This window comes from Nicotiana tabacum, chromosome 4 (genome assembly GCF_000715075.1).
Source record: "Nicotiana tabacum cultivar K326 chromosome 4, ASM71507v2, whole genome shotgun sequence".
NCBI lineage: Eukaryota > Viridiplantae > Streptophyta > Magnoliopsida > Solanales > Solanaceae > Nicotiana > Nicotiana tabacum.
The window spans coordinates 127,112,303-127,128,166 of NC_134083.1; the positions used below are offsets into that span (position 1 = coordinate 127,112,303).

The window sequence follows — 15,864 nt, forward strand, 5'->3', positions numbered from 1 at the left end:
CTTTTCAACTAGTCTATACACTTGTGAAAACATGGTTTATTGATTTTTCTCGATCTTTTGTTAGCAAATTTATAAGACCAGCAATGTTATATAGGTGTGAATATCGGGCTGCTGAATCATAATCGAATGATTGAAATGAAAAAAATGCTATCAAGGTGTTATAGGATAAAAAATGCCTATCCACAAGATGATTGTCATTAATGATGCGTATGCTAAGATGGATATTTAATTATACAAAATTTGACGAGATAAAAATAATATATTCTACAAAAGTGCAACTAGCAAAAATCGAGGATAAAATGAAGCTGAATACATACGGATATACCTAAAGTTGTCAAGATTTTTCATTTAGACACGTCAAGCATGCCTTGTTCCGTTTGAACACATGTAGTAGGCGAAAATGTACCAATCAACATATTTTGCTGACATGATTGATAGCCTGAGCTGCACATAATGCCTGTGTTCATTATCCTCTACTGATGTCTTAGGAGTATTTTCGATGCCTAAACGTATGTTCATACACACTTTCATCTCTTAATTACTCTATTTTCACTTAGAAAGTTTTTTAGCAAAATACAACAAGGAACATCAAACCAAAGAGCTTACGGTGCAACTCACACCATCAACTATTTCAGCAAAACTTGTCTGATTTGTACACTTTGGGCCTACTACAGGTATTAGATCAGAACAAAACCCACTTAAGGTGTCTAATGAAACACCATGGCAACTCTAGGTGTCTCCATATTTATTCGGCCTAAAATGAAAAAGGTCACTTGAGATGGTTTAGTCATGTCATGCACAAACCTAACATCACGTGGACGAAAGTTATCCCGAAAAACCACAATCTCTTGAAATAATACGAACTTAGTGAAAGATGGGATACAACAAAAGAAAAAGATTTACACGGGCAATACCAATTAGTTGGCTTATGTTAGTACATTTATTTAAAGTCTTGTGCTTCCTATGTATCTTTTAGCCTTGGCTGAGATTTATATACCAATAGAAAATATATACAACTTCTACTACTTTTTTTTTAGTTTTGTATAATATTGACTTGAGATGAATGTAAATGGAGAGCCATGATCCATGAGGATTTGTATAGCCAACCCAACTTATTTGGAAGTGAGGCCTAGTTGTTGTTTGTTAGCAGATTTATCAGACAGTTACTTTTTTATGGCGTTCAGAATTCTCTGATTGATTTCTGTTCAGGAACTTGGCCAAGTTTGAAGGCTATCTGCAGTGAATTCAACGCTCACTAGGATCATAGTTGAGTTGGAAAGAGAACTTGAAATAAGAGGAACTTTGTCAATCTCATATAGGAGGATAACAGCTTCCAACTTTTGGATGAGCCACCAGAAATCCTTCGAAATGTTCTTCATTCTGACATATGGTTTACTTTCATGTCTGCCCTAATTTGATATAAAAATAAGAAAAACCAATGACGATAACATGCAGTCTATTAATGTCAACTTGAAAAGAAAAAAAAGCAAGATGCAGTCTACTCACAAGTTAGATTGACAGCACAACTTGTAATGCAACAATGAATAAGGAGCAGATTTTGCAATCAAAGATGATTGCCAAAGCTGGAACGCCGGGGCCTTTACTGGTCTTTTATATATAATTACTTGCATTTAAGGTTCTGAAATGATGATGAAACAGATGCAAATTTGTAATGTAATTCAAGTTTTAAGCTCTCTAGCACAGATTCGTACCGCTTCTTCTTTTCCTCAGATGATCTAAAGTTAAGAGAAGAGCCTAGTCGTTCTTGTTCTCTGGCTCGAATTTCAGAATAGCAAGATAGAAGCCAGGTTCATCTGTGAATTTGACTACTTCAAATGAATGCTCTGCCGCAACATTTTGCAGATTCATCTTATCTGGCAAGTTTGAGACTACCACGTCAGGATATTGTTTCCGTTGCTCTTCAACCACTTGTCTGCCTTGTGGATGACTAATCACAACTCTCGCACCTGAAAAATAAAGCAACTATTAGAGAATTTAAACACCACTAAGCAAACTTTGATTTAATTCCTAAAAGGGTTGAGGCCATGGAATTGAGAGATTTCAGACCAATAAGCTTCGTTGGCAGTGTTTATAAAATCATATCCAAAGTTCTGACAGAGAGGATAAAGAAGGTGATACACAAATTGGTTGATCAACAACAAGTGGCGTTCATCAAAGGAAGACAAATAATGGACGCAGCCTTGATAGCTAATGAATATGTGGACTCTACAATAAAAGGGAAGCTGCCAAGAATAGTGTAAGCTAGAAACTGAAAAAGCTTACGACCATATTAATTTCTATTAAAGGTGTTAAAAGATATGAGTGTTTGGAAACAAATGGATTAGATGGATTCTCTTCTGTATAAGCAAGGTCGGATCTTCTGTTTTGATCAATGGCACTCCGGAAGGTTTCTTTCCATCTCAAAGGGGATTGAGACAGGGAGATCCACTATCTCAATTTCTATTTATTATTGCAATGGAAGGTCTTAACAGCAAGATTAAAGTGGCAAATCAGAATGGATGGCTTAGGGGTTTTATAGGTGCTTAATAATGCAACAAGCACTATGTAGGTATTATATGCAGATGATTCATTAATCTTCTATGATGCCAAAGTGGAGCAACTGAGACATCTCAGAGTAATCCTCACTATTTTTAGGCTGTCTCAGGCCTTCATGTGAATTGGAGAAGAAGTTTGTTGTTTCCAGTAAATGAAGTACTACACATTCACTCTCAGGAAGGCACTTCAGGATGCGAAGTGGGCTGTTTGCCGACAATTTATCTTAATGCCTTTGGGATCAAAGAACAAGTCACAAGAGATATGGAATGGGGTGCTTGAAAGATGCGAGAAAAAACTGGCTACATGGAAAAGTCAATATTTATCATTGGGGAGGAGGGTGGTTTTGGTAAAAAACATGCTTGATTCTCTTCCCACTTACATGATGTCCTTATTCCCACTACCAGCTAACATTGAAAAGAAAAATGATGCTCTAAGAAGGAACTTTATATGGCAAGGCAACAGAGAAAAGAAAGGCTTTTACTTGGGTAAGTGGAAAACTCTCACTATCAGCAATAAAGAAGGGGGCTTGGGCATAAGAAATCTCAGGTATCATAATAGGAGCTTACTCATGAAATGGCTTTGGAGATTCAGCTTGGAGGAAAAGGCTTTCGGAGAAGGGTTGTCAATGAAAAATATGGGAATGAGGGATAGTGGTGCTCCAAAGTGGTATCTACACCCTATGGTCTTAGTGTATGGAGATCTATAAGAACTTTATGACCTTACCTAATTAATAATGTGAGAATTAAGGTGGGAAATGGGGTAAAGACCTCCTTCTGGAATGACAACTGCGTTGAGCATGGACCACTTGAAGAGGTTTTCCCTGATATATACAACCTGGTTCATCAGCAAAATATAACAGTTACTGAAATCTGGAGTCTACAGGGATGGAATTTAAGCTTCAGAAGGTTTATCAATGACTGCGAGATTAACAGGCTAGCAGAATTTTACAAGACTTTGGAGCAATTTCATGGTATCACAGATCAAGAAGACAGATTGGTATGGCTAAAGCACATCAAAGGAACTTTCACAGTGAAATCTGCATACAGAAATTTGAAACATAGTTGTCAGCAGGCTGGATTGTGGCATTGGAAAAACATCTAGAAGGTGAAAATACCATACAAAGTGGCATGTTTTGTTTGGCTGGTTGTGAAGAATGCTTCTCTAACACAGAGAAGGGTAATGCAGCTTTGTTCTAGATGCTACTTATGTGGAAGGGAAGCTGAGAGTAATAGCTATCTTTTTTTGCATTATCGGATCACAGATCAACTTTGGCAAATCTTTTTTGAGTATAAAAGGGTTGAAATGCATCATGCCTAAATCAACTGGAGAGATCCTGGTTTGCTGGAATAATTGTGAAGGAGTGGTCAGACAAAAGAAATGGTGGAGTGCTGTTCCAGCTTGTGTTTGGTGGATCATCGGGAAAGAAAGAAACTCAAGATGTTTTGAAGATATTGGCAACAATAAGATGAATTGCTTGCTTCTATTTCACTTGTAGTGTAAAGAGGAGTTGGGAGAAAAAGTAGAATCACTGTTAAACATCATAGAATCTCTGTAAGATGAATTAGGGAACTTCTTGTGCTCTCTTTGTGAATTGTAAATATGGCAGTTAGCACTGCCTTTGTGCTAATGGAATGTAATTTGTTACCTTTCTCAACAAAAATAATTCCTCTTAGATTTATAAAAAGATGATCGCTTTTGTCTTGATGAAAACATAAAATCAAATGGAGTACACAGCACATGAATAAGAGTCTAAGTTTACTAATATGACTGAAATTCACCTGGCAAACAGCGTTTTCTGAGTGCTTCCATAATCTGACCAAGCTCAAACGGCAATGCAGGAAGGAAGTAGAGAAAAATAGCGTCAAAAGATGTCCACTTCTCTGGTACATATATCAATTCTCCTTGCCAACACTTAACCTTATCATATTTTTCTTTGATGCATGCTAACATGAAAAGTGAGTCATGAACGACAAGCAATTGCCTGCAATTTGATGAATCAACTACTCTATCAACAAATTCTTCAGAACCAATTGCAATCATAACCTTAGAAGTCTCTGTGATCTCTCCTGCTGATATGATCTCATCAATTTTTTCCTTATGCTCTTCACTGGAATCTGGATACTCAAGAAATGACCAGTCTTTTTCCATGACATCTTCAAAATTAATTACAGATACCGTTCCATCATTTGATGGAGCAATAGCATTACAGCAGGATTGCAAATTACGGGACGGATGAAGGGATGCTGATTGGACATGGATAGAAATGGTAATGTTGCCATGATTATTGAAAGCACATCGTTTGTAGCAACTACGAGCCTGTTGTAAACTAAAACATGGTCTTGATCTATGAAGAGGTGATGTAAGTGCGAGGAAAGAGCAGGATGATGAGATAGAGCTCATGGGTCCAATACTCTCTATAAATGTCTTATTTCAGACGATTGATATTTGGGGAGATATCGATAATAATCCTGGTTATAAATATGTCTCCGGCATACAACTTGCACAGATATTCTTCTACATGTCACCCCTTCAAATTTGTGTTTTCATCTGCACTCAAGCAAATGCTTCTGAATTTTTGTACCCTGCCATTAGATTTTTTTTTTTTTTTATTTATAAAAAATGCTTAATGGAGATGAAAGAGGCCAAACAGTTTCTAACTCTGAAAAGAAAAAAAAGCCTGAAAGTAGTTCAAAATGACATGTAATAGTATCTAATACAGTCTTCTCATTAAGCATTAGTACTCTAAGTTGCTCGGACTCGGGTGCGGGTGTCCGATAGGGGTGCGGATCTAGAGGTCGGATCCTTCATGACCTAAATTTTAAGATTTGGGGGTAAGAATCCAGGTAAGGATACATGTGCCCGGATTCGGCTAAAAATAATTCAAATATCTAAAGTTAGAGTAATAAAAATATATTCAAGTTATGAGACATTATGTGGAAAACTTACAAGGTATTCCAAGAAGGACAAAAATATTAATCAAAAGGAGAATCCCAAAAGGAGATAAAAGGAAAAAGACTGACATAGAAATTTCTATATATAACGTATTCCTATTTTTTCAATTTCACCGTAGCTTTTGATTTGATTTCAGAAATCATTGTATGTATCCCGAATTTCTTCGTCGATTTTGGTCAAAGTACCTAGAATCGGTTGACCAAATCCGGTACGGATCCCACACCCATGTCGTATCGACACCGGTGCAACACCAAAAGTGAATAGTCCGCGCAACTTAGTTAGTACTTCAAAGTATTTCATGACAATGTCTAGCACCGTGATCAATGAGGAAACTCCATAAGACATTAAAATAGGTGTCCAAATGTAGCGTAACAAGATAGCAAAAATGTCAAGTAGCAGAAGGAATCTTAGAGTCAGTCAGTTGCGCTGCCTTAAGAGATGGAGGGTGACATCTAAGGTAATAGAGAAGGCTTGATAGGAGGGAGGAAGAAATGCACATGCCACTCTTTTGACTTGATGCAACAGCAAAATCCACTTGTACTAATGAAGCCCGAAAAACCCAATCTATACAAAGATACTCTTTTCGACATCCACTCTTAACAAATGAAAGCTGTTGGCACAGATCAACTCTTGCTTTAGAGCCTATTTCTTGTACTGAAACAAACAAATACAACATTCTTTAACATCCAAAAAGGCAAAGGATTTTTCAATCTCTATCCTTAATTTCAAAGAGAAAACCATAGGAAGCTTACTCAAAAACTGCCTAAACATAAAGTAAAAGAATGAAAGATCAAACCTTTCCAATTACTACTTCAGGTATCAGTAATCTACCATATACTCTATATTAAAAACATCTAATGGTGATCCAAAATTTCTTTGGTTAAATTGACTGCAAAAAGTTTGTCAAACCAACTAGCCCCTAAGGCTTGGGTTTATTGGCAAGAGCGCAACGCATGATGTGTGGGTTAGACGCACGTTTCGGGTTGAACCCTGCTGCAAACAAAAGCATGATATTTAAGTGAACAAGGGTAGAGGGTGCATCACTTGCCCTAGGGGATTTCTCGGTTATCAAACTATTTTTCCTTCTTTTGTCAACCCAACTACTCCCTCCATCACAAGTTATGCGACGGTGTTTGACTAAGCATAGAGTTTAAGAAAGAAATAAAGAAAGACTTTTAAAACTTGTGATCTAATACAAGCCATAGTAATTTGCGTGGCCGTAATTTCCCACAAGTGGGGTCTGGGGAGGGTAAGATGTACGCAGCCTTACCCCTACCCTGGAAGGGCGAGAGGTTGTTTCCGATAGACCCTGGGCTGGAGAACGGATGAAAAAAAGTAATGACAACAAGTAAGAATAACAACAAGATAAAAAAGACCGATCACAAGGAGAAAGTGGAAAAGAGGAAGGCAACTAACAATAGTATAATCATAAGGGTAATGCAGGTCACTCAGACAGTACAGTACATGCGGGAAAGTTCTCATTATGGGAAAAAGTATCAGAAGAAAATGAGGGCCTCATTAGTGAGACTGGGATGGAGTAAGAAAGGAAGTGTAATGTAACTGAATGAAAATATTTCCTAGAAGAGAGCAAAGAAGAACCAAAATGTATAAAGAAGGAAACACAATTTCCTAATCAACCTCTGAGTCCCCACAAAGAATGAACAAGTTCTGTAAGAAAAGCAGAAGCGTAAAAACAAAATCTACAGCATTTACACACATAACGTGCAAACCCTTCCTTATCCTCCCCTGGCATTTTTTCTATCTTCCTCGTGAATTTTCATTTTAACATATTCTTTCCTATTTAATGCTTGTTTCCTGTGCAAATTTCAGGTTTTCCATTTTCAAAGCTGTTATTTCTTTAGCAGAGAGAGAGTAGGTTTCAGCACTCTGCATCATATCACTAGGGTACAGAACAGCCCTAGCAGCGTCCAATCTTAATTCTTTGTTCTTCTATCGGAGACTGCTAAATCTCTCAACCTTATTTTTTATATTCCAGTTTGACATCACCCAAATTTCCAAATTACCATTACTATACACTCACTTTAGCAATATTATCCCTTGCCTTATCAACCAAATGTATAGAGATTGATCTTATCTTCGCATAGCCCTAAACTTTTCATCATACTTTCCTCTTTTAATTTTCTGTAGCTTCCTACTTTACAGCACTTGTTGCTGATTGATATATATACTACCTTTAAATATTCAAAAAAAGATATTCCTCTTTAGATACGGAAAAACTCGCTTTATTAATTATCATGAATGCATTTTGAACTTCAAACTTGATATTGTTCAATAACCCCATGGTCAGTTCATAACTCCAAAAAAGCAGCATACCCCAAAAAGGGTAATCATAATTCTGCAGTTCATGCATTTGAAAATTCTCAAACTAATAAAACAACCATACAAAAAAAAAAATGAACCATTTCAAGAATTTAAATTTATATTCAATTATGGAGAGTTGCAGAGAAAAATGAGCAGAGATAACCTTGATGAATATGGGAGCTGGGAAGCGAGAAAGGAGCTGATTTTTATCCTTTTGCAGAGGGAAGAAATACTTGAGAACTGAGAGGAATGATTGGGCTTAACTAAAAGCAATCAAAGCCCAGTTAAAAGGTCAGGCCCATATACGGATGCTCCAAAGCTTAGAGGGAAAGAGAATTCTTCAAATAAAAAATGAAAAAATTTAAATTTGGAAGATATAACAGGAAAATAAGCATATCTCATATTTCCAGAGTTAACTTGTAAAAAAAGGTTCATTGCAATATATTCAATATAAAAAGCTTATTGTGTTTATGTCAAATGAACGAATACAAACATATGCTTTTTATACATATATTTATCATTTAATCATAGTTAATTTTACTAAAATAAAATTTTATTTTTCCAATCATGTTGTCTAGTCCCTATGTTCCAATTTGCTTAGTACAATTTATATTTGTCTTTTCCAAGAAAAATACCTTTCTATATTGAGAAACTTCTAATATTTTTTATTTTCTTTTCCTTGAGGAAGTTTTCTAGAAGATACCATGATTTGCGTAGACTCCACAAGAAGAGTACTTTTGTATCTTTACACGTATGAAACTTATTGTCTTTAACTTATTTACCCGTTGTTCTTAACCATTCGTACTGAATTAAATCACATATCCTTTAAGCTGCATAAAAATTTAATTGTTACTCATTTTTCGGGTAAACAGTTTGGCACCCATCGTGGGACTAAGGATAATAGTGATGATTTGATACGAATCTCCATAACACACCCTATTTTACGCTTACTCTTTGAAATTTTGATTCCAGGTTAGCCTAACTCAGTCTGCTTACTTGAACGTTGACGTTGAGTCAGGCCATAACGATGAGAACAATAATGTGATGCCTAGTAATGATGTGCCTCCTGTCGATCCCAATGGTGTCCCAGCCGCTGACCTAGTCGATGCTAACTCGCAGGTGGCCATCAACATCAATTTACCAACTGATCCCGAAAACAATGTTCGTAGGGGACACTGGCCAGCGGCTTGAGAAGTGCCCGAAGGTGAAGGCGATGGGGTGAGCCTGCAGTTGATTTCCGAAATGTAGCAGGCTCAACAAGCGGCGATAGCACAGTTACAGAACCAAAGCCACGCCCCTAACAGGGTCGAACTCGAACAGTCCCGGTCGTTTTGAGTATCGTAGTTCCGTTCCCCCATTTATTGTTTATTCTATGTTAGTTTGTTGTTATGTGACTTGCAGCGTGGTTGATTTGGTTCCGGGGATATTTCAGAATGATCTGGGACACTAGTCCCAAGGTTGGAAGTCTAAGTTGAAAGAGTTGACCGGATGTTGACTTACGTGTAAATGACTCCGGAATAGAGTTTTGATGATTTCGATAGCTCTGTATGGTGATTTTGGATTTAGGAGTGTGTCCGGATATTGATTTGGAGGTCCGTAGATGATTTTGGCTTGAATTGACGAAAGTTGAAAAAGTTGAAGTTTGGAGAGTTGAGAAGTTTGACCGAGATTTAACTTAGTTGTTACCGGGCTCGGATTTTAGTTCCAAAAGTTGGAATGGGTATGCTGTGTCATTTATGACTTGTGTGCAAAATTTGAGGTCAATCAGAGTTGATTTGGTGTGTTTCGGCATTTGTTTTAGAAATTGGAAGTCCAATAACTCATTAGGCTTGAATTGGGGTGCGGTTCGTATTTTCAATGTTGTTTGATGTGATTTGAGGGTTTGACTAAGTTCATATGATATTTTAGGACTTGTCGGTATGTTCGGATAGGGTCCTGGGGTCCCCGGGTGTATTTCGGATTGAGTTCGGACCACATGTTCTTGATATGAGATTGTTGGTTTTTCTAAATCTGGTTTCCTTCATCGCGTTTGCGGAGGAGGTGCCGCGATCGAGTAGAGTAGTTTGTGTCAGATGGAATTTTACTCTTCGCGTTCACGAAGTATGGGTCGTGATCGAAGGGTTTGAGGAGAGTATGAATCGCGAACGCGTGAGGTGGACCACGTTCGCAAAGAAGGAAGGGAGGGTGGCCTGGAGCCACGCATTTGTTCTTCGCGATCGCGTAGCTTCGAGTTCTTGTGCATCGCGTTCGTGGCTGTGGTTCCGCGTTCGCGTAGGTCATTTTGAGGGCAACTTTCTTTTGTTTTTCGCGATCGCGAGGGACTTTCCACGATCGCGAAAAGGAATCTCTAGGCAGCAGTTATAAATTTTCAAAATGAGGGTTTGAACCCATTTTGTTTTTTCATATTTTGAGCTAAAGACCTCGGATTTGGGTGATTCTTGAAGGGATTTTCAAGGAGTTGATTGGGGTAAGGGATTCTAACTAAGTTTTGGTTGTTATACATGAATCTATCATTATTTTTACCATTTAATTAGTATTTTGGGTTGGAAAAATTGGGGAAAATTTGTGAAACTTCGTAGACCATAATTTGAGGATTTGAAGGTCGGGTTGAGATCAGAATCGAGTAACTTTGGTATTGTTGGACTCGTTATTGAATGGGTATTCGAATTTTATAAATTTTGTCACATTTCAAGACGCGGACCCGGAGTTGACTTTTGGGTTGACTTTTTGACTTTGGTTAAAGAACTTAGCTTTATCATTTGGAATCAATTCTTATAGCTTATATTGATAGTATTACGTTATTTTTGGCTAGATTCGAGCCTTCCGAATATTGATACCCGTGGGAAGGGCTTGCTAATGGAGTGATTTGATTTGTTTGAGGTAAGTATCTTATCTAAACTCGGTTGAGGCACTAGTTTCCTAAATTGTTGTGATAGCTACGTACTATTGGGTGCGCACATGTATGGTGATGAACTCATGTGCAGACATCGGGGTTATTTATTCATGGTAGGGCTGTGCTCAGGCTGTCATAAGCCTAAAATTTAACTGTTAAACCTTTAACTATGATGCTTCGCACATTTGTGACATTGTTGTGAGCTATTTGGGCTATGTTTAAGGCCACATAGGGGTTTAAATCCCTGAATGAACTGATAAATGTTATCCTTTGATGAAAATTGCCGGTTTGAGCCATGATAGTACACTTGTACATACCTACACTCTAGCATATCATTTATACCAGTCCAGGAGCATGAGATTTGTTATTCACTCATTTCATACATGTATACTTATTTATTTGATCCTGTATGATGTGATTGGACTGGATGCCTGTGACCACACCGGGCGAATTGTGTTGTTATGTCGTGATCGCGCCGGACGAATTGTGTTGTTATGCCTGTGATCACGGCGGGCGGATTGTATTGTTATGCCCGTGACCACACCGGGCGGATTGTGTTGTTATGCCTGTGACCACGTCGGGCAGATTGTACTGTTATGTCTGTGATCACGTCGGGCAGATTGTACTGTTATGCCTGTGACCACGCCGGGCGAGTTATGATATTGAGCATGTGATCACGCCGGCTGGCAACACGTTGAATTGGCTGTGCTTGCGTGTAAATATGGATCCATCCCCCTACGGTCACCCTCTCATGTTTCTCTCTTGATTGTGTACACGCGAATATTGGGAATATCGATCAGTGATTTGGAACGGATATGGAAAAGTGAGGGAATCTGGCCAGTGTTTTGTTGGATTTTGCATTTCATCTTTACCTGCAATTCCTTGATCATTTATCTGATTTAATTGCATATCACCTCTATATGCCAAGATATTGTCTAAGAGGAGTATTTGAGAAATTGTACACATACACAAACGAAAGTTTTCTTACTAAACTTGATGATTTGGTTTCAATATTATTCTGTACCGGTTTAAAGGATGAAACTACACAGGTGATAGCTAGTATCATTAATAATTTGTGCTTCTCTTACCTTGTCGTGTTTATTTTCGATACTTATTGAGTACATTGGGTCTGTTGTACTCATAATACACTCTGCACTTAATTGTGCAGACCCAGGTGTGGGGACCGGTTATCAGCAGTAGGTTGCTTGTTGGACTATCTGCTAGAGGCGAGGTAGAGCTGCATCTTTGGTCGTAGTTTGACTTGTCTTTTTCCTTTCATACTATTGTTACATTTCAGATAATGTATTTATTATTCAATTTCATACTTGTATTCCATTGTAGAAGCTCATGACTCCGTACTTACCAGTTTCTGGGGGGATTTACTTTGTATTAGTAGTTTTTATTGTATTGAGACCTCAGGTTTATTCTATTTCTATGAATTTCATTATTCTGTTGCCTTCGTTATTATATTTTACCTTTACTAGCCAATGTGTTAGGCGCCATCATGACGGGTTAGAATTTTTAGTCGTGATACATTATGAACTAGAATAACCAATTATAGACTAATGACAAATATTATAAACGAAAACAATTAATAAAAAAATAGTAGTATGTTCATGGTTTTCGAATGAAACATTCAAAAGAGAAAGGGTGGAGGTATACTGACCTTTTCTAGGGCAACAGACCAAACATAGTGTAACGACCCGACCGGTCATTTTTAGCTCTAGCACGTTATTCGGTGGTTTGAAGTCATGAGTAGCTTCACTTTGGATATTATGACTTGTACGTGTGGCCGAAATTGAAATTCAGGAAATTCGGAGTTGATTTGGAGAGAAAATTCTAATTTCGGAAGCTTTAAGTTGGAAGAATTGATTAAAGTTTAACTTTTGAGTAAACGACCTCAGAATCGGGATTTGAAAGTTCCAACAAGTTCGTATGATGATTTTGGAATTGGGCATATATCCGGATCGGATTTTGGATGACCCGAGAGCGTTTCGGCACCTATTGTGGAAAGTTGGTATTTTGGAAGGATTTCATAAATTTGGGTTGAAGTATATTTTAATGTTAACGATGTCTGTTTGGGATTCTGAGTCTGGGAATAGCTCCGCATGGTGATCCTGGTCTTAGGAGCACGCCTGGATGTGGATTCGGAGGTCTGTAGGTCATTTTGGGGTCTTTTGGCGAAAGTTGGAATTTGAAGGTTTTGGGAAGTTTGACCGGGAGTCAACTTTTTGATATCGGGGTAAGATTTCGATTTCAAAAGTTGGAGTAGGTCCGTAATGTTGAATGTGACTTGCGTGCAAAATTTGAGATCAATCGGATGTGATTTGATAGGTTTCGGCATCGATTGTAGAAGTTTGAAGTTTCAAAGTTTATTAGGTTTGAATTGGAGGGTGATTCGTTGTTTCAATATTGTTTGGCATGATTTGAGTCCTCGACTAAGTTCGTAATGTATTTTGGGACGTGTTGGTATATTTGGTTGAGGCCCCGAAGGCCTCGGGTAGATTCCGGATGGTTAACGGATCGAGTTTGGACTTGCAAGGAAAGCTGAAGCATTTGTCTTCTGGTGTAACCACACCTGCGAGGTTTTGGCCGCAGGTGCGAAGCCGCAGAAGCGGCCAAGAGGGTCGCAGAAGCAGTTCTGGCTGGGGAAGGCTTGGACCACAGATGCGGTAGAGTTCCGTAGAAGTGGGATCGCACCTGCGCATGTGGAGCCGCAGATGTGAAGGCGCAAAAGCGCGTATGGGGCCGCAGATGCGGAGTTGAGGGGCATGAAGGAGGACCGCAGAAGCGGTATTTCGGCTGCACCTGTGGGACCGCAGGTGCGAGAGGTCGCTGGGCAGTGTGCTCTTTTAAGAACGGGATTTGGCCCATTTTCTTTCATTCTCTCTTGGTTTGGGCGCTTCTTGGAGAGGTTCAAGTGGAGGTTTTTATCATCAATGGCAAGGTAAGTTATCCCCACCTATTTTGAGTTAAATACATGGTTTTTATATGGATTCAAGCATGGAAATTGGTAGAAATTATGGGAGTTTTGGTAGAAAACCTAGAATTGGTATTTTTGGATTTTGACCACGAATTTGGGCATGGAATTGGAAATAAATTATATATTTGAGTTCGTGAGGTTATGGGTAATGGTTATCTTCGAAAATGTTCGGAATCCGGGCACATGGGCCTGAGGGTGATTTTATCGACTTTTAGAGCTGAGTTGGGAATTTGTCTAAATTGATTTGTTATGAGTATTAAAGTATATTCTTATTGGTTTGTACATTGTTTGATTAGTTTTGGAGCGACGAGCATCGGTTTGAGGTGTTAGAGCGGCGTTGGAGCTAGTTACGGAACTTCGGAGTAAGGTAAGTATCATGCCTAATTCTGTGAGGGGGAAACTACCCCTAGGTGGTATATTTAATATATGTAACTTATTGCGGGGACTATGTACGCACGAGGTGACGGGAGTCCGTACATAGTTATATTTATGTTATTGTCCGGGTAGACTTCGGTTTACATCATGTTGTACTTGTACTATAAGGATTATCCTTTCTCGTCTAATTCTTTTATTTCGCATTATGACTTGAGACTAGACATGCGTAGAGTGATGGACTTGCTATTGTAGAGTTTTCGTGAGTTTTATGATTTTCCAAGGAATAATGGTGTTCCTCTTACGGATTTTTCGCGTGTTATGCGTTGTCATCGAACAATTTTCCTTAACAATTTTAACTCACATGTTCATTCATGAGTGGGGGTCAAGGACCCATTTAAACTTCTTATTCTAATGGGATCGGGCCATTCGCCTCGACAGGATTTATGTACCACACTCTCATGGGAGCGGGTCGTTCGCTTCAACAGTTTAATAGATGCATCTTTGGTTCGTACCATTCGATCCTCGACAGTGCACAATTTAATATTTATGTTGGATCAGGTCGCACGCCTCGACATTTCTATAAAAATATCCTCATGGAATCGTTCATAATATTTGGCAAGAAGCTAGAGTATCTGTGAGTTTTCCCCTGATTCGAATTATAACAATCTATTTGGTGAGGTTCATTATACATATATATATATGCTCCGGTTGAGGAGGAATTTGCTAATTAAGAGCTTGAGTTTATTGTAAGGAGGATAATTGTACCACATATTTAAACTTGTTTATTTCATTTATTTACTCTGTCTCATATTTGTTCACCTCCTTACTGTACCTGATATTATTGGACCACTAGTGAGTGTCGATGTCGACCCCTCGTCACTACTCCTCCGGGGTTAGGCTAGATACTTACTGGATACACGTGAATTTACGTACTCATACTACACTTACTGCACATTTTTGTGCAGGTACCTTTGTGTTCGGTGGTCCTTTGGGCACGAAGGCACGTATGATGCGGGGACTTGCCGCGAGCTGCATTTCAGGTTACGATCCATAGCCAGCAGAGTCTCCTCCAGAGTTATTTGTATTTTTCGTGTCTAATTTGTATTCCGGATAGATGCTGTATTTTAGTTACTTCCTAGTAGATGCTCATGCATTCGTGACACCGGGTTTTGGGAATATTTTTGTGTTGTTTTGTATTAAGGTTGTAAAAATAATGCTATTTACTTTGTAAATTTTATCTCTTACTATTTAATTGAAGGAAATTTATGATTTCAAAAATACTAAAATGAGTAATTAAGTTAAACTTTTATTGTTGGCTTTCCTGACAGTGGTGTTAGGCGCCATCATAACCTTTAATAAATTTTGGGTCGTGACAACATGGTATCAGAGCGTTAGGTTCACATAGGCCTCACGAGGCATGAGCAAGTCTAGTAGAGTTTTGCGGATCGGTATGGAGACGTATGTCCTTATCTTTGAGAGGCTACATGATAGTTAGGAGCACTTCCCTTCTTGATTCCTCATCGTGCGATTTGATTCCTTTGAGGCTTATGCCTTCATCTCTTTCCTATTCAATCTTATGCGACGTGAAGCGCTTGTTATCAATTGGGAATTGAAGAATTTTAATGGTACTGCAGAGGTGGTGCAGGATTTTTCTCCCTGCGCACTCGAGCAAGTTATTATTGTCTTCTTGCAGAAGGGTGTTATGTCATTTCGGCTCAGTAGCTGTATTTCTGATAGTGTTGAGGCTATGCGCAGGTTTCCATGATATTCGTTAGTTGTTATT

General features: G+C 38.5%; 1 protein-coding gene across 4 annotated transcripts; it reads right to left on the reverse strand.

Annotated features, from left to right (window-relative positions):
- Positions 1-1,571: 1,571 nt before the first annotated feature.
- LOC107759934 (uncharacterized) lies at positions 1,572-8,132 on the reverse strand. 4 transcript variants are annotated; one of them, XM_016577948.2, is made up of 4 exons: positions 7,994-8,132; positions 4,335-5,138; positions 3,280-3,390; positions 1,831-1,967 (listed from the first exon to the last, which is right to left on the reverse strand). In XM_016577948.2, exons 2-3 carry the CDS (start codon positions 4,954-4,956, stop codon positions 3,299-3,301), a joined length of 714 nt encoding a protein of 237 aa, XP_016433434.1. In that variant the 5' UTR covers positions 4,957-5,138; positions 7,994-8,132; the 3' UTR covers positions 1,831-1,967; positions 3,280-3,298. The 4 variants fall into 4 exon arrangements, with proteins under 4 accessions (XP_016433432.1, XP_016433433.1, XP_075108514.1 ...); XM_016577946.2 differs by lacking the exon at positions 3,280-3,390 and having other exon boundaries at positions 1,572-1,967; positions 7,994-8,131; XM_016577947.2 differs by lacking the exon at positions 3,280-3,390 and having other exon boundaries at positions 1,572-1,967; positions 4,335-5,103; positions 7,994-8,100.
- Positions 8,133-15,864: the final 7,732 nt, after the last annotated feature.

Excerpts from the sequence above, each read along its gene's own strand:
- LOC107759934 (XM_016577946.2), bottom strand. The coding sequence starts at position 4,956 with ATGAGCTCTATCTCATCATCCTGCTCTTTCCTCGCACTTACATCACCT. Across the intron at positions 1,968-4,334 it reads CAGAAAACGCTGTTTGCCAG|GTGCGAGAGTTGTGATTAGT; the intron begins GTGAATTTCAGT and ends TTTATTTTTCAG.